The sequence below is a fragment of the Pieris napi genome, chromosome 7 (assembly GCF_905475465.1).
Source record: "Pieris napi chromosome 7, ilPieNapi1.2, whole genome shotgun sequence".
NCBI classification, from domain to species: Eukaryota; Metazoa; Arthropoda; class Insecta; order Lepidoptera; family Pieridae; genus Pieris; species Pieris napi.
This window is the reverse complement of record NC_062240.1, coordinates 5,718,201-5,735,790: the sequence shown is the minus strand read 5'-3', so window position 1 is coordinate 5,735,790 and position 17,590 is coordinate 5,718,201. Positions and strand designations below refer to the sequence as shown.

Sequence of the window (17,590 nt, the reverse complement as noted above, 5' to 3'; positions counted from 1 at the left end):
TACATACATTTAAAGAAAATTTTTTTTAACCGGATTAAAGTTATGTATTATTATATATATATAATATGCCAAAACTCTCCATCTTTTAGTTGATACCAACTCCGGGGAAATAAATATAGATAATGCAAGTTTCTCTACAGCTGTGATACTTTTTGACATCCAACACCTTTTGTCTTCAGTCACCGTGACAGTCATGCACGCTGTAAAGTAAGCGAAACGTCGGATAAATTTAAAATTATGTTAAATAGTTGTAAATTTATAATACATAACTTTAATCCGGTTAAAAAGTTTTTTCTTTAAAGGTATAAAGGTTATGTCAATCAAAAACAATACTATCAACACTACTTCTTAATTATGTTTCTTTAAAATTATTATACCTTTTATAAGTTTAAATTAATTTGATAAATGAATATTTATTATTTCAATATATTTGTCCTGTTTTAATTTTGTTTTTCAGTTAAAAAGAAGAACAAAACAAAGCAAGTGATTGATTTTGGCCATATATCACGATACCATTCCTTTATGTGTGCATGTTTGCACCTGACCCCGGCAACAGATATAGCCATAATAGGTCTAGGTGGAGGCGGTCTATGTATGTTTCTCAAAAAATGCTACCCAAAAATGAAAATCACTGCAGTGGACTTGGACCCAGCTATGTTAGAAGTGGCCAAAAATCAGTTTGAGTTGGAAGTAGATGAGCGATTGAGTGTCCAAATTCAAGATGGTTTGGATTTCTTGAAGGAAGAGGCTGAGATATGTAAGTTAATTTATAAAACATTTTTACATAGTGTATTACAAATATCGCATGAGTCATCTTTGTCTATACTGCTTATTGTAGAAATGCTTGAAAAAATTAGAAATAATTTTGCATCCTTCTCTCAAGCGAAGCGTTCAAGTATTACGTAACGAATTTTGGGAGGGGGGGGGAGGTCCTTTTGTAAACCGTTACGACGCGGGGCGGGGATTGAATTACGCGTTATTATTAAAAATACGACTTTCCAGTACTTTACACCACATAATGGTAACTTTTAGGTAGAAAGAGTCACTAGGTGGTCACGAAACGTTTTATTATTGTGTACAGAAAAACGTTACGGCGCGTTACGGGAGGGGACAATAATCTCCAAAATTGCGTGACGTAATAACTGCTTGAACGCTCCCTAAGCTACTTATGGCAACATGAAACTAAATAGTGAATACTGTGTACAATAAATATATCATGGTTTGAGAAGTTTAATTCATACATTTAATTTCTTTATTTATTTAGTTAAAAAGAATTACTATTAATAAACAAAAAAACTAGTATTATATCATCATACCCATTATATACATTAAATAAGTAATAATTATTGGATTAAAATAACTATAAAACTGGTATATAATAGTCCATTGGATGTAATCTTTTTAATTAAAGATTTTTCAATTCCAGGCCGCCAGTATAGCTGCGTGATGTTTGATGTAGACAGCAAGGATCGAACTCTGGGCCTCTCATGTCCACCGCAACAGTTTCTGCAGGACGAAGCACTGAGTCACGTCGAGAGGATACTTACGAATGACGGTATAACTTTATTTTAAGATGTTTGTAGAAAATATAATTTTTGTTTTACGTCAATAGTTGGCGGTATCGATAAATCTTAATATATAATTACGTGTCACGTTGTTTGTCCGCTATGGACTCCTAAACTACCGAACCGATATCAATCAAATTTGCACACCGTGTGTAGTTTGATCTAATTTAAAAGATAGGATAGCTTACATCTCAATTTATACCCGCAATATTAGTTTATTATTTGATAGTCACAATTCTAACAGATGGCGCTGTGTTGAAAGTACCAACGTTTCACATAAGCTACAATTTAATGGCATCACCACCAAAAAAGCATGGTGGTCCCCATGACTAGTGTTCTCCTACCGTTTCCCTTGAATAGTTTGCTACTATGTAATATAACAAAAACCTTAGCCACAGCAACGCTTGGCCGGTCTGCTAGTAGCACATATTTTTTTAAAAACTAATATGTCAGCTTTATGATTATATGTATTTAGTATTTACGAGTTTCATACATGGTTAATAATTATACAATATTTTAAATATATTTTCTAGGTCACTTTATCCTCAACTTAGTGTGTCGAGATAAAAGTCTTCAGGAGAAAACAATTGAAACGCTAAAGAGACATTTTAAGCACATAGTGTCGGTTAAACTGTATGAAGAAGTTAATGAAATAATTTTTGCTACAAATAGCAATATGCCTTATAATATTGAAGTTTTAGAAGAAGCTGCTAAAAACTTAAACGCAACTGCGAGGAAGCATAATTTAGTCAAAATAAAATGTGTTGATTTAAAAGACTTTTTGCAAGCTGTTACTATTGAATCATAGATGTATATATATATTTTAATAAAGTTATTAAGTTATATAGTTTGTTTTGAAGTTAGACTTCTTTAAGCGCGTTATGAAAAATTGATGAGACTCGACTCGTTTCTTGGCAATTTTTTTCGACATAAATTAACTTTTATTAACCATTTGAGAAATATGAGTTAAAACCTTATGTAAAATAGTTATGATTTAATGATTATTTATCTACTAATACCTAATATAGGTAAAGCTAAGGTTTTAACTTTAAAATATCTACTTTCTATTCAAATATATGTTATGTTGAGTCTAAATGAAACAACAAAAATAAAATAAAACGCATTTAATGCCATTTCTTTGTATTCGCTCACTCGACTAGTGTCCATGATCAATTTACTTTATTGTCCCAAGCGGCATTACAAAACAATTCAACAACTATCATTAGGCTCCCTAATTTATCACAATTGGCACCTACACAGCTCTAACATTCATACAAATAATATACAATAATTTAACAATAATTACATCCACATTGAAATAAATTACAATAGCCAAATAGCATAGAAACATGATTATATAAGTCCTAAAACACTTTTTTAAGGATATTTTTTAAACTTTTCTTCTTTTTACCGTTTTCACTATACTGTGGTCCGTTTTGTGAAATATCTGTGGATTCTGACCACAGACTACCAGTAGGCGACTCAGAAGCAGCCTTTTTACCTATTTTCCCGTTAAAAATAGGCTCAATAGTCCTCATAATGGGACTAGGAGTACTTCGGAGACTTTGTCTGTTTAAAGTTCTTAGGAAAGCGGGAGACGAGAGTCGCCTCGTTTTCAGAGTCTTATTCTTCAAGTTGTTGAAGAAAGACCCGTTGGTTTTTGGTAACTCTTTTTTATTTACATCAATAAAATCTACTGGTTCTGGTATGGGCGCGAAATATTCGTTTGCGTCTAACGCTATTGGATTCTCGTCTAGCTTTCTGATTTCATCTTGATTTGTGTTAATGTTTGTATTTAATTCTATGTGTTGTTGATACACTGATGGTTTTCGTCGCCTGTTCTTCTTGGCTACTTGCCATTCACCATGGTTATGTTCTATTTCTACATCTTCGGTAGACTGTCTTGCAATTTGGAATGCCTCCTCACTTGGCCGCCTTTTCTTCGCAGCAGGAGTTGCATGTCCACTCACACCTTCCACAGATCGTCTTCTTAATTTCTCCTGTCTTTTCTTTATCTTTTTCGGTACATGCAATATGACTGGTTCTGGCTTTTGTTTTTGTAACAGATAATAAATGATTCCTATAACTATTAAAACTTGGAAAACTATAAATTTAAAGAACGTTACGTTTCCGAACCAGCTATCTCGATCTTCCATAAGTAGTTCCATATTAATGGCCATTTTAGCGAGTTGCTCTTGCAAGTTGCTCATTTGCTCTATGTACTTTTGTTCCCGTTCGTTGCTTTTCTTTCTTTCTTCTGTCATCTGTACCAATGTTTTCTCGAAAGATTTCTGCATTTCTTCAACCTGTTTCTTATATCGCCTGCTCAACTCTTCTAGATACTGCCCAGAGAGAGACATGTTACGCTCGAGCGTCTGAAATTAGAAAAATATTTCAGTATAATATTATGTCATATATATATTATACACTAGATATGTATATGGTTTCACTGTTTGGCTTCGATTGAATATATTGTCAAAGTATAATGCATTTAATACGCTGGGATGTAAAATGACAGTTGAGTACGTAACTTTGCAATTCCACTGATTTAGGTTTTTATGAATTAGGGATGTAATAATAATCTGTAGCCGTATCAAATATTTCTGTCGAGGACTTCTCTGGTTGAGGCAAAACCGAGTATCGAGTAGGCAATGTTTGTACTCGGCACAGCTTTAAATCTGATTTGTATAACTCATACTCTTAAATTAAATTTTAATTTAATTAAAATTATTATATTAAAGACTAATAATAAATACCTACCTTAACCCTATTTGACAGCCGCAGAAACACAGATTCCTTCTGTATCGTCGATTGTGCTTGGTTCTGATTAACAGTATTCTGACTGCCTGGTTGCGGGTCTACAGCCATCTGATCAAAATCGGATATAAAGCTGTCACCATCAATAGAAACTACGGGTTCACTTATATCCTCAGCATTATTTGACGAATCTTTGGTTTTTTCTATCAATATTTCCGGTTTACTGTATTTCGTATCTGTTTTCAATATATCCTGTTTCTCTGCTTCTGCAGTTTCAACTTTGCTATCGGGTAATATGTCTTCTTGGGAAACTAGCACTACCGTGTCTTCAACTACCACATTAGATTCATCTTTATTATCTTCTTTTATATCTATAGGAGTACTATCATTCTTTTCTTCAGGTACTGTAGGTTTCTCTTCTAATGTCAATGTTTTTTCATCATCTCTGTCACTGTCTGTGTTTACTGCAATTAATTTGACATCTTGTTCGCTGTTGGTTTCACTATGATTTTGAGGCGATTCGTCGACGGTTATATTTGTGGTAACATTTAATTCAGACTCAAAACTCGTATTCAGAACGACCTTCTTTTCTTTAATAGCGAGAATGTTACACAACGCGGCCAAATATTTTGGCGGAAATAAAGCGTTCATGTATGCTACACGCTCCTCACTAAATTCTATAGTCTTTGTACTTTTAAAATCTAAACCGAACTTCTGACATATGCCGGTACACTTTAAAGTATCTCTAAGGAATACAGTTCGCACTAAATTTGTTAATTTGTCCGAGCTACAACTAAGAAGTTCATACACATCACTGTAAAGAATGTCACTACAGTTATCACACACTATAATATGGCTTGGAGAGCAACACCGTTTGTACACTTTGTCTGATAATGTATCGTTTTGTTCACTGGACACATTTTTAGGAACTTCCGTTTTGAATGCTTGAGCAGCTTTCTTAACGATCGACATTACTGCATCTCTTGCAGAGCCGAATAAATTTTTGGATGGCTCCGTTTCAGTTGCAGGTATATCTGGAACATCAATTATTTCATCGTCTTCATCTTCATCAATAAGTGCTGAATGTTGAGAGCTTTCTTTTTCAAGTACCTCAAATTCAGAAGTACCATAAACCTTGAACGAAGATATTGGACAGTAATGTTCAGATCCGTGGTGAGACAGCATTTCAACTTTAATAAACTTGCCAAATAGATGTGGATACAGGTCAAAACTTTGAACGTCTCTCATGTCTTGAGCGGTAAACTGTCCGACACTTGCCCATTCCCTTGTCGGGAAACGATCGCTGAAATACACAGCGATGTCTTTGGGAGTTGAGGAAAATAATTCAAAATTTGCTATTTCTATTTTTTGAGCTTGAACAGCCTCGCAAAGCTCTACTACGAACCATATGCGGCTGTTACACGTATTGAGCATATACTCATCTCTGTTTGGAGATAATATTGAACTCGCCGATCCCGCTTCCGGATTTACCGCGATAATTTTGGCGCCACACGCCGGTGATGCGTAATTTTTTGACCGCAACTTAGTGCTCTTACTGCTAAAATTAGTATTGCTATGACTAGGTTGACTGGAGTGGTTTAGTACTGTATCTTTTTTTTCCGCTTCTGCCAATTGCTTTTGTGCCCACTCTGAAAACGATGGAATATCTTCCTGCGGTGTTTCCGGGTTGATTGGAATGTCTTCTGCTGATTCAGTTTCTAATTGAGATTCGGCGGTAGTCTCCGCTTCGGGGATAGCAGTGGTACTCTGAATACTTTCATCTGTCTGTCTCGTTTCATGCATTGATTTAGCTTTTACAATGAGTCGAGGTTCCGTTGATTCTTTTTCCACTGTTTCCGATGTTTTCTCACCTTCAACCGTTTCGTTGTCCACAATGGCGAACCTTTGGGTCTGATTGTGCTGTTCAGAATCATTGGTAAATAAAAGCTCATCTGCAGTTTTTAAATCCAGTTTTGTGTTATCTGTCAGAGAGATCAGTATTGGAGGCTGTCCCGTGTCAGGTAACCTGCAATAAAAGAAAAAAGACATGTTAAAATAGTTAAATACATTATTGTTTGTCTCTATAGTAAAGTCTCAGGAATTGGACAGTCTTATAATTTCCAAATGTGAATGCTATTGTTACTATCAATTGAGGCAATCAGTGCGGGAATAGTTAAGTCAATGTGAGTCGGAGTGTTGAATTCCCGCATAAATCGTTATGAAATACAATTGAAATTGACAAACACAATGGACACAACATATTAATCTTCGAAAAGTCTAAATATTTTCACACAATTTAACAATAATTTAGACAAGTTTTAAATCAAATGAACTTTATAGCAATTCACAAAATAAAAACAAAATATGTGTGAAGTATATATTAAATATGTATGTAATGAGAAGAAAATTGTGAATTGTTAAGAATACCTTATCAAGGTTCTTATTACATACCTTTGTGTTTGATAATAATTAATTACATTTTATGGTTGATGAATGATAAGATTAATAAGGCCTGTATTATATGATAACATTCTTTACATGTTTTTCAGTCACCAACAAAATTATTTATAGTATGGTAACTTTTACATTAACTACGAAACTGTATAAGATATCTATAAAAGATATATAATTATAAACCATTACATTACATTACATTATATACATTTAGAGTCGTAATATACAGGTCTAAAAGCATAAAGTTAAAAGTTAAAACTCGTAAAGCCTCCTAAATGACTTCTTATATTAACATTTACATATAGTTAAATAAAAACAACATTTATATAAATAACACCAAACTTTAAAGATAACGAACGAAACTGATACACGCGAAAACCGTAAGATGCGAGGATGGTTAAGGCCCGATGTCCTACTCTTAAAGAAAACCAAATTATTTTGGGTTCGTAGCAAGGTCTGTTTCGGGCACATTCATGAGTTTAATTCCCTCCTGTTATTTGTTTATTATTTCCTTTAAACGGTATGTACTATATCACATACATAATTTAAAGAAAAGTTGTCATTAAGACATAAATGTGTCTGCCCAATTCCGCGTTTAGGTTATGACAATTATACACCGTCAAAACTTTCTTACGTGTAAAATATCTTGGTGAGTCCTTGGTGGCCACCGTACGACAGCAGTTGACAGAGGAGCAGAGCCGCAAGCAGCGCCCGCGGCGGCGACATTGCGCCCGCGCCGGCGCCGCATTGGCGTCGCGCACCAATCACACCGAGTAACAACCCCAGCTCTAACACTAACCGCACTATGTTCCACAAATAACCAGACACCGCATCCGCGCTGCCAAACGGCAAATAATAAAAAACACACAGTTTTCAGTCTAACAATACCTTCACGTACTCTCTAAGTCTCTGCTTAGGATTTATATTTACGTGTTACAGTTACCAAATGTATGTTTATACCGTTGGCGAAAAAACTAAAAGGAACATTAAGCTATCAGTAAGTGGTTACATCTTATTATGTTAATTGTATAACTAAGATATTAAAATTAACATGATTAAATCATAACAGTCTGTACTTTTTAACCCCTCAAAATGAAACTATTGATTGGTCAATCAGAAAGGCGATAGTTGAAAGATAGGCGTCTCGCACGTGCGATAGTCCGCTGCACTCTGCAATCGACATTTGACTCATCAATGTCGACTTTGTATTTTCGATAATTTATTAACGTAAACACATGTGTGTTTATATAGATTCGTGTCATAATGACTAGACCTATGTAAATCACGAACAGTCATAATTTTATAGTGAATGTAGAGTATAGTTTCGCTTCATACATGCGTTATAAGACAATATTTATTTACTCTCGAAAAATAAATTAAAATGAGCCAATTATTTTAAAGCATTCGCCACGCATTTATTATCAACGATTATAAACGTACAAATCCTTCCTATTTCAGACGAACCTAATACATCTCTTAAAACGACGAAAAAGACAGGACATGGTTATACTTTTGACATCATATGAATTTTATATATAATCTGAATTAAAAAAGAGCATATAATTGGATTGAGAGCTCGAATTGATTGACTAGGAACGTCATGGTAATCGAGAACTAGGTCAGTAGTGTTCGTCATTAATAAACAATTGACTGCATTGAGAATTTATGAATAGTAAGACCTGACGTCACGTCACACGTGATTAAAGATTACTATTATTCTAGATTAATACATGCTCTAAAAACCTTGAAAATAAAAACCAGAATAAACCTATAACTTCCTAAAGCTTTTAAGCTCCATCCAAACTGGTATTTTTAACATACACCCCAAGTCCAGATAATGTGCGAAATTGCTGTTCGGATAATAGATATATTACATACATACTATATATGTGTGTGTTAAAGAAAACATCTATCTTGCATTGTTATAAACATATCTGATTATTTACCTCGTGATTGTATAAGACAAAACATTTAAACATAAAAAAGTGTATATAATAACTTATTTAGAAAGCTGAGAATAAGAGACAATTCCGTAACGTAACTATCTTAAGTGGTTCACATACAATTATTAAGTGAACGTTTTAACTAATTATAATAATCGTATTGAAAATAATTGAGATATCAATACATAATACCAGTTGAGATAATTAAGGACCAATAAATTTATACTTATTAGTTATTTTTTGATCATATAGTATTTACAGTTAAATTTCTCGAGATGTTCACATTAAAAAATATAATAAAATATAATTTATTTCATATTAATTGTAATCAAAAACCGTTAAATGTTTAGTTAAACATTTCTGCGTAAATACAATCCTTTTGGGTTGCATTGTAGTTTAAGTTAGCCAAAAATCTATTTGGCACAACTTAGACATTCATTGAAACTACTTTGTGAGAGTATGGGGTTGGCTAGAAGCTAGTATACTCTGTATTAGGTTTCAAATCTGTACAAATCAGGTGCTTAATACAGATTTGAAACCTAATAGATATTTTAGTTAGTTTTTAGTTTGGATATCAGAAGTAATGTTTATTGAAGTGACGAGCCGCATAATCCATTTGTTATATATCATTTAAAATAGGTATGACAAACAAAATTTCCCATAATAATTCCATTGATGTATAATTAATTATTCAATAACTTAACATATTTCTTAGTAATGTTAGAAAATCCAACTTCTGTGTGTTAAACACGCAATAAATAATTAGAAACTGAAACAGTAGCACGAGTTGTATTGTCACTTTAATTAATTACTGTTTGGATAGCGATAAATTATCTACTGTAATTATTTCTTACTTAATCAACAGCTAAGTTATTAGCTACCTAAACAAAGTAATACTCAATGTGTTACAATTTTTAATTAGTAATCAATTTATTAACAATATTATACCATAAAACAATTTAAAAATGAAATGAATTTAATACTATACAGAAAGATATATCCATGCTCTTCATAGAGATATTAACCTTAAATGTAATAAAATATATTATTTTCATGAAATATATTTGAGTTAGTTTTAATTCCCAGGAGATGTGGAGGCGCCGCAAAGATTACGGCTGTATACGTTACGATACAATAAGGTATACGTGTTGAAGTCAATATATTCCAGTCTAATTATAGACACGCGACACAATCTATCTTTCCGTTTGACCAATCAAAATCAAACGAAACACATCCAATATGTGGATGAACGAAAGGGAGACCTAGAACTTTCTAATACTTAGCAATTATAGCAGAAATATGTTTCACGTTAATAGATCATACCATCGCAATACCCTTTCTAACGGCAGTCGAACCAAACCCAACATCAATGAACATACCGACGGAGGCCATAAGCGAAAGTTTTAATCATCAACGCATCGAACCAATCAATAAATCAGTATCATCAGCCATTAATCAATGTCACCATTGAGTTACGCGATGAATTATTGACCGGCACATGTGGATTTCCTGTGTCTTCATGTAAATGACCTACCACTCAACCCTCACTGATATTGAATATTACGCAGCCGATCACTTTCTGCAGCATTCAATAGACATTAATAATATTTATAGAGATTATTTTCTTTTTTATTTCAGCTGTGTTTAAATTGCTTCCATTCTTACTTTATCTCTTCAAGTTCAATTGCATAAGGAAGGCTAAGATCAAGAATCTACACTCCCGTATTTCAAAATCCAATACGTTTTTGACATGCGGAAGTAACACTTAGCGATTCTAAATCTGACCCTAACTATGATTTTGTGCAACATAGCTTAAGTTTTAAAATCACGAAATTAAAAATCTGTGAAATCATTGTTTTCTACGAGATTCTTTCGACAGTATTCAAGGCATTACATCTTTATCTTTTTATTCATGATCGCATCCCTGATCATCACATAGATTTACCATTGGTCTAAGATCCCGCTATACAACGACCTTCACCGAGATGCTTATTTAATGAAACTTATTTTATATATAATTTAATATGTCAATAAATATAATCCATATGGGTTGCCTAGCAAATTTCAGTCCAGAGTATGTTTAATTAATTTAAAAAAAAATATTTTTTTAAACATTTCACCGGTATGATTATTAGATAAATTCTATACCAATCGAAAGTATGAAGCCCATAGAATATGCAAACGTTAGGTTGTTTTTAATCAATTAATTATTTATGTGTATATTTTTTATGTGACACTAAAGCATATATACATCTTTAGTATAAAAGAAGGTTATAGTGATACATATATAATACTACCCTGATTAAAAATATTGATTGAAAAAAGTTCAAAAAATTTACTACATGCAAATTATAAAAAATTTTTTTTTTTTTAAATATTAATTAAACATACTCTGGACTGAAATTTGCTAGGCAACCCATATGGATTATATTTATTGACATATGAAATTAAATATAAAATAAGTTTCATTAAATAAGCATCTCGGTGAAGGTCGTTGTATAGCGGGATCTTATACTACATAGATTGAATTTTGACAATCACTTTAATATGGAGAGAGCTTGTAGTTTATTGTTTATCAGAAAGCCAAATCGTAAAATGAGTTCGAAAAGCTGTGTGAGTTCGAAAAGTGAGTTACAGAATCGCAAGGTAGACATCTTACTGTTTAGGGAAGTGAACGCTTAAAAACGTGACCGTTCATACTTTGTTTAATGACAAACTGTAATATACCGTTTGGGTAGGAAACATTAAAGTAATAGCCACGAAATTATTAACTATGGATACAAAGAACGCCCGCAGCTCCGCTTATTCGGCGTAGCACGACCAAACGTGAGGTTGTTATGTAAAAGAATTAACCCAAGAGCCCTATGCAATTAAATGGAATATGTTTGTTTGAACCGGCATTTAGGAAAGGTTAGCATATCTCCAATCGAGCACCGCCTAATGACATTGTATTTAAGATTCTGATCGAGTCAAGGAAAGTTACATGAAAACTAAACACTGTTTTATTGCGAATGGTTTTACAAAGAATTTTAATAAAAGTAAAATTAAACCTAAAGTTAAGTAAAATTGGAAATTAGACTCGATATGTCAAAATATAGTAATTTATTTATTTACACTTCGTTGCAAAAAACAAAGAATGAAACACAATACAAAAAAAATATAAGGGATGCAACGGGCGGCCTTATCGCTAATAAGCGATCTCTTCCAGGCAACCCTAGTTAAAGAGAAAAACTAAAAAAAAAAGAAACATGATGCGTGCGAGAAGTGCAGTACCAAATGTTATATAAAAAAAAATATATATATATACATAGTACCTTAATCTAAAGTAATACAAACAAAAAATATTAACAACAGACTAAAAACTTAAAAGCTAATCTTACAAATACATGGACAGCAAATTGTGATGTAAAAGGAAACATAGGATTTATACAAGTCACGATTGATCAGGATAGGATATAATAATATATATATATATAAAATATAATATATAATAAGTAATGGACATTATAAGACGATATAAACTTGCGCTGTCTACAGAATGTTGAAAATAGTTATTTTAAAACTACAATTAGGAACGCAACTCGTGAGCGGGACGACCTTGCTAATTAGTAGTAATAAAACAAATTGTATATGAAAAACTCGGTCGACCGTTTTGATACTTACATTTTCACGTACTAGTTTCTGACTTACTTTACACTATACCAGTACATTTCTTGAATAGTCTATTCCGTCAATGATATTTATTGATTCTCTTATTTATTTGTACATTTTTATTGCTTTGGAATGTGCATTTTACAAACTCCAAAACTTGTTGTATCACAGATTTTGACGAAGTCTACGTGTACCACCCACAACAAAAAAATAAAAATCCATTATACCTACCCGCAAAGTGGGACACTTAAATGTAATGTAAAATAATTGTATTAGAAATCATGTAAAAGAACAAATAATGCCATTTTTACTCCCATACTTCGGACATGCTTTAAGTGAATTTTCCTATTTGTAATGTCGAAAGTTGTATATTGTGGTCATGTCACACCCGAGAACTGTGAAACGCAAATATTTACAATTGGCTCTCAAGTGATCACACTCCAACAGTATTCATACTCGCCAACTCTTAATCAAAACTGTCTAAGAGGAGAAATTTATTCAACAATAGGAGAGACTGGAGCCCTGTGAGACACTTAAATTGCTTTCCCTAGTGGTGCAATGCACTAAGTAGGCGGACCCGCTCGTGATTCCGCTGACTGGTACAAAATGCTACAAATTACAACATGCAAACAACAAGTAAGGTTGACCGATTCTACGTTATACAAATACGAGAAGGAAGTAGCATAAACATTCACAAATTATGTTTTACTAGAACTTGCGTTAATTTCATTTAGCGATATTAAATACGACCAATCCACATCAAGTAAGAGTAAAATCTATACAAAATTACGTCGATCAATCGATTAGACGTTTATTCGGAGACGTTCGACCACAAACAAGACGAGATTTTTATCTATTAGATGTACATCATGCAACACTGGTGAATGAAAGCTTATGCTATGCTTAGCTTAGCTATGATGATTAGCTTAGACTTAGCCAATATATCAAATATTCCTTTTTTAATTTAATTTTCATGCAATAGTTGCTACAAGTGATATTTATGAAAACCATTTCTTAATAGGTTACTTCGAGATTTATAAACACAAATGAAATGTCCACACACAACATATTTTTCTAACCCACAATCTACGAGTGTCTAACTCGCGATGAAACAAAGTCTTGATAATTGAGCCGAGGTTTAAGAAGCTCACGATGATTACAGCCCTTTGAAATATTAAACTATTCATTTATGAATCAAATGAATATTCATGAATTACATAATTATTATGAATTGTAATGAAATCTTACGCGCCATAGAATATTAAATAGGGTTCTTCGTCAAATAAAGTTGATACGTTAGTTTAAAATGCCAAATCAAAAGAGTGAAAATTTTCTTAAATAGATGTTACCCGTGTGTTGATATTTTAAAAACCTAATTTTTTTTATTCCCATTCCACTGTTCCAAAAGACGCTGTTAAAGTTACTTGGTATTTTGAACTTAGGTACACAAGTAGCGTTTATTAATATTTATTACGTTATTGTTTAGATATTTGACGTCAACATTCGAGTTATGTATAAAATGCCAACGCAATTCACAATAAACACAACCATCGTAGCACAATACAACACATTATATTAAACTTTGTAACGCTGAATATATATATAATGCAATTCACTGTAATAATATCTATTGAAATAATAGGAATCGACTTCAATGAAATAATTATTGACGATTATTAAGTCACAAAAGGCTACATTGTACATACAATAAAAATATTCATGTCAAAGTATTACGAAGGGAAGTAAAAAATTATTGGATTTACGTTCCCTAATTGCCATCATTTGATAAAAGCCAAGAGGCTGATTGCAGATGGTTAAAATTACAAAAAAAATATCAGAGTATCAATATTTTGATGATAGAGTAGTTCTTCTACTCATATTCTCAGTCTGATAGTTCTATTAAATAAAAATGTACATTTCAAGGAATCTAATTATATAACCGTTCAATTTAATATCGCAACCGACTTTATAACTTAACACGATGATGACTCATTGGTCTGACTCATTGACTGCGAATCCATGGGTCCCGGGTTCGATCCCCGGCTGAGACGAACATCGATGTGATGAGCATTTGGTGTTGTGCTTAGGTCTTGGGTGTTTAAATATGTATTTACATAACATATGTCTATCTATCTATAATATGTATGTATATCCGTTGCCTAGTACCCATAACACAAGCTTCACCAGCTTAGCATGGGACTAGGTCAATTGGTGTGAATTGTCAAAAAAAAAAAAAAAACAAATCATTCGAATGGTATTCGTGTAAACTATACTGGACCTGTCAAACTGACATAACACTTAGCGATGTATACGAATACACGAAAACTAGCCAAAGGTTTATGATATGCTGATTACCTTGGCGGACCTAGAAGTCTGGTAACCCTAGATAGGAGCAAATTAGAAATCGTCTCAGTAGGTGGGAGCCGTGGGCGAGGTATAATGAAGTCGCGGTCTGTGACAGCCGCAATATCTTGTATTTACTGTCCATTGTCTCACCGCAGTGTCGTAAGCCGGTGTCGGTTACTTTGAAACCTAAATCCTTATTGATATCACTGCGATTTGTTCAATCATCGGAACATTTCTATGAATCCTTTAGACGCTGTGGAGACAGGCATTCTACATACTGCGACAAGCCGTGACCAATGTATACTAATATTATTGTATATATATATATATATATATATATATATATATATAACTAATATATATATATATATATATATATATTAGATTGTTCCTTTGGTTGAACACGCACATCTCCGGAATACTGGTTCTAATTTAATAAAAAATACAATCAAATATAAGATAGCCTTCTCCTTCGGAAGTCGGTTAGTTCGCGTTTGATTGTCAAATTATATGTAATAGGAGCATTCATGAAAAATTTTGCAAAAAAAAAAAGGGAAAGAATATGTAGGTACTATGTTGAATTGTTGTTTTATGATAGTTTAAGACTATATTAATGCTAAACCTTTACATAAAATATTTGTATTCAAATTTACTTTAGCAAGTAAATATGGTGTGTTCAAGCAGTGCTTCGAATGATATTTCCATAACACATGATAACATCCATCCATTTTCGCACTTATAAAAATCATTTCAAAATTGTTGTTTCTGCTGATAATCCAGCAATAATACACTAGTTTAGTAGATTCAACAAATAAACTTTTATCTAAATACATTTATGAAATAAAAACATTTTTACATTGAAATCCAATATGAATTTAAATACTTAATATTTGTTCTATGTTCTTTAGTTTTATTACTTCACAATAATACGAATATGCGACTATTTATAGTCGCATATATGAATAAACACAGCTATATTTGAATTTATATGCAGGACATTAAATATCTGCAAATATAATTAGAGATAAGAATATCATTTCATTCGATTTATAGACAATTTATTGTTATATTTTGACATCTTAATATGAGGTAAGTTATGATTTCTAAAAACAATCTAGGTTTTTTATACAAAAACGCGTTTGGCAACGTAGTACCTATAATTACCGAAACATAATTAAAATTATTAATACACGAATGGTCTAAACTTTCATATTATATTTCAGTGGAAATTAAAAAAATACTTTATCGATATGCTTATGAACTGAGCTTGTTTAATATACGTTAGCTTAATTGGTCATTGAACTTATTCCAAGCAAATACATTATTAATATCTTGTATATGGGTAGAAAAGAAATTGTTTTAGTGTTGCACAATCGTTACACTTCGTCAGGTTTAGAAAAATGATAAAGTCTTAAAGGAAAAATGGCAATAAATGCATTATTTTTTATAAAAATAGACACTTTTATTGTGAAAGCTTTCGCTGTACACACTATAAAAAAATATAAATCGGAGTAGGTGGACAAAAAGAATATTTAATATAAATTCAGAACTATTAAAAAACCGTTCAAAGATGTCGAAACAGTCGTGAAAATTTTTTTTTTTTACTTATAGTTAGTCTTATTTTAAATTTCTTAAAATACAGTGATGTAGAGAATACCCGTACCAGGTAACTTCCAATAGCAATTGCCATCCCAACTTCATATTAAGAGAGTAGCCCCAATACCGATATCAAAAGAGTAATACAAAATTGCATACAAATCCTAAATCTCTATCAAACAGCTGATTTTAAACAAATTACGAAGGATATAATTGATATTTATCGATAAATTAGCTAATAAAATAAGAAATACTATGTAATACTGCATTGTTCCTTGACAATTACACCGTCGAGATAGTGTTAGTAGCAAAATGTTCTAATTACTTTACAAGGTATGCAGTATTCAAGGCGCATTTACCAAATAAGCATTCCACAGCAAGTTCTATAAATAGACCCAACTAGTACTCAGCCCTGCAGGCTTTCTGATTAGGACAGCATAATTTACTATGGAATTTCATACTGAATTAAATTTACTACAAAATCATTACATTTAGGCATTTGTTCAAATGATTAATTTGGTATACAAATCTTTCGTCTCTTTCTGTCAAATTGTGTAGACGCTGTGATGACGAGAGGGATATAAAAACTTTTCTTAAAACGGTGCTGTATAGAAATACTTCTTTTCTGATGATTATAGATTTCCTTTAAGGCTGGACTAATATAGGTCTCACTCATATAAAGCTTTGCTCGAGGGCGAAACAAAGTACACCACTACTAGTGGAACACACTTATATAGTTCATTTTATCCAATTTCGTAATGTAAATGTCTAGTTTCGGGTATAAAGCTCTTCCTAACGTATAATTTGTGTTTTCGTTTGTATGATAGATAGCTAATAAAGTTTTTAAATATATAAAGTATTTGAATTACAATTCCTTCTATAAATGATTATAAACTTTACATTTTGTATTGTTTATTTTGTAAACAATTAAAAAACGTCAACTTCAACGACCGTAGGATAAAAAGATTTTCAAACAGGTTGTAAAATTAAGCAATGTCTAGACATTTCGAGTCGATAAACACTACATACCTATAGACATTGATTGTGTCGGCTCAATATTTATTCATATTATTATTCTAAAATTAATTTGAAACCAAAAATCCATGAACATATTACAATATTTTTTTTTATACATAGGATCCGAAACAAGTTTGAGTATATCAGGGAATGATCTAATAAATTAGTTTAGGCAAAAAAAGCATTTCTAACTAATAGATTACCATTTTTGCCCTCCTTCGAAGTAACCTTAGTGTATCTATTCTATGGGAGTGAAATTTC

General features: G+C 32.2%; 2 protein-coding genes across 5 annotated transcripts in view; one reads left to right on the top strand and one right to left on the bottom strand.

The window, feature by feature from the left end:
* The window catches only part of LOC125050779 (eEF1A lysine and N-terminal methyltransferase homolog), a 368,946-nt gene extending 366,536 nt beyond the window's left edge, over positions 1–2,410 (top strand). For all 3 annotated transcript variants that reach the window (XM_047650777.1, XM_047650778.1, XM_047650776.1), the window contains 3 exons: positions 458–757; positions 1,427–1,555; positions 2,099–2,410. In XM_047650777.1, coding sequence (XP_047506733.1) covers positions 458–757; positions 1,427–1,555; positions 2,099–2,373 — 704 coding nt within the window. In that variant the 3' untranslated portion in view covers positions 2,374–2,410. The remainder of the gene's footprint in view (positions 1–457; positions 758–1,426; positions 1,556–2,098) is intronic.
* A 264-nt stretch (positions 2,411–2,674) lies between these two features.
* LOC125050778 (SUN domain-containing ossification factor-like) overlaps positions 2,675–17,590 on the bottom strand; it is a 41,474-nt gene continuing 26,558 nt past the window's right edge. Inside the window, exons 2-4 of one of the 2 annotated variants that reach the window (XM_047650774.1) lie at positions 7,411–7,750; positions 4,326–6,348; positions 2,675–3,940 (exon numbers count right to left, since the gene is read on the bottom strand). In XM_047650774.1, coding sequence (XP_047506730.1) covers positions 2,930–3,940; positions 4,326–6,348; positions 7,411–7,502 — 3,126 coding nt within the window. In that variant the 5' untranslated portion in view covers positions 7,503–7,750 and the 3' untranslated portion in view covers positions 2,675–2,929. The remainder of the gene's footprint in view (positions 3,941–4,325; positions 6,349–7,410; positions 7,751–17,590) is intronic. The other variant, XM_047650773.1, reaches the window with a different exon arrangement.